General features: G+C 57.6%; 1 protein-coding gene across 1 annotated transcript in view; it reads left to right on the top strand.

Annotated features, from left to right (window-relative positions):
- TMCO6 (transmembrane and coiled-coil domains 6) overlaps positions 1–693 on the top strand; it is a gene marked incomplete at its 5' end in the record, with an annotated part of 6,149 nt that extends 5,456 nt beyond the window's left edge. Inside the window, one exon of the mRNA XM_010160723.1 lies at positions 529–693. Within this exon, the coding sequence (XP_010159025.1) occupies positions 529–693 (165 nt within the window). The remainder of the gene's footprint in view (positions 1–528) is intronic.
- Between the last annotated feature and the right edge of the window lie 943 nt (positions 694–1,636).

The raw sequence follows: 1,636 nt of genomic DNA, 5'->3' as shown, positions 1-1,636 counted from the left end.
GGCAGGGCAGTGCCTCGAGCTGCTGCACCTCCTCTTCCTGCACTGGCCGGAGGTAAGATCAGGGGGCGCCCGCCCTGGAATCAAGCACAGGATGGTAACGCCAGGGATAGGTAGCATTCAAGTAACACTGCCTTCAGTCATTGCTATGCTAGCCCCCTGGTCCCCAGCACCCAGACACCTGCCTGAGGGGGGGCACTTGTATCACACAAAGGGTGGAAGCCCTTCTTCTGTCTCTGGGGCGTTCCTTTTCATGGACAATGACCGGTTTTTGGGCAGGTTGGTTGTACCTTTCAAGGTTTTTATGGGGAGCTTCTTTTGATTCAGTTGTGCTTACTTCAAGCTCTGTGCACTCCTGGCCAGCCATCAGCATGGCTGGGTTTACCTGGCTTGGGACATGAGTGGCTGGTAGGGCTCTGGAGCATTCCTTCACCCTGGTTCCTAGGCTGTACCACAGTGGCTCTGTGGTCACGTTTGCAGCAGCTACTCTGGTGGCAGCCAGCCAGCTCTCACCCCTCTCCTCTCGCACAGGCTGCTGCCGACTTCGTCAGGCAAGGCGGGCACTGGGCCCTTGAGCAGCACCAGAGCACCCCAGAACTCCAAGAGCGGGCACGAGCGCTGCTGGACATGGTGGGGCAGCCCCTGGGAGCCTCTGCCTGCGCTCCCTGCCATGCCACGTTGTCTGCCTTCCCCTAGCCCACACCACCTCCCTTCCTTCCCGCTGCGCTCTGAGGGGGAGTAAACCGTTTGTTCAGCCTGTGCCCTGCTGGGCTGTCAGGGGTCTAACGCCCGCTGTAAGCACCAGCGCTGGCCACACGGGAACGCTGGTCCTTGGCAAGATCCGGCTGTTTCCGTCCTTGTTGCCACCAAGTAGCTATGAGGAGGCTGCCCCGTGCCCCCCCAGAGCTTGATGGGGGCACAGAGCTGAGCTGCAATACAGGCAGACGAGCTCTTGATGTGTAAAAACCCAGCTGCATCGGCCGCTCCCTCCAGCGGTTCCTTTGGGCTTGACACCCAACACGTGAAGTCCGGGGTAAGCACACCGCATTTATGCAACTGATAAATTAAAGATACGTTTTACATTAAAGACAGTCAGTCGGGTCTTCAGCCTGCACATGTTTACCGTCTGCCTTCACACCTTGCTCTTCACGATGTTCTCCAGGGCCCTGCCCACTTCATCCGCAGTAAGGTTGTTCAGCAGCACGCTCTTCTCCTTGCCAAACTCTGCAGGGAAGAGAGAAGGTGAAAGGGGGCAGGCATCTTGGTCCCTTCCTAGCGCAAGGGCAACCCAAAGCCTTGCTTTAGGTTTCTCCATCACCACTGTCCCCTCAGCCCAGGCTCCACCACCCCCTTTTGCACCCACCGCGCCTCAGTGTGCCTCCCTCGGCCCAACTTATTGTTTCTACCTCCTCTTTGTTCTCAGCCTTCCCCTTGGAGAGAAGTCAGCGTAACCGAGCACGTGTCCTTGCCTCTGGGTACAGAGCTGGGTAGAGGCCACTACCACATCCCAAAGCAACCCGGAGGCTTTCAGTCTGCTTACATCAAGATGCACAGCAACACTTCAGTAAAGCAGGGCTGAAAAACCTGCTGTTCCTACTGCAGCCCCCACGCAGGGGTATATATTTCCTCCAAGTCCTGT

Source organism: Eurypyga helias, unplaced genomic scaffold, assembly GCF_000690775.1.
Source record: "Eurypyga helias isolate BGI_N326 unplaced genomic scaffold, ASM69077v1 scaffold19371, whole genome shotgun sequence".
NCBI lineage: Eukaryota > Metazoa > Chordata > Aves > Eurypygiformes > Eurypygidae > Eurypyga > Eurypyga helias.
Note: the sequence above shows the minus strand (reverse complement) of the source record. Positions and strands in the feature narration are given on the sequence as shown.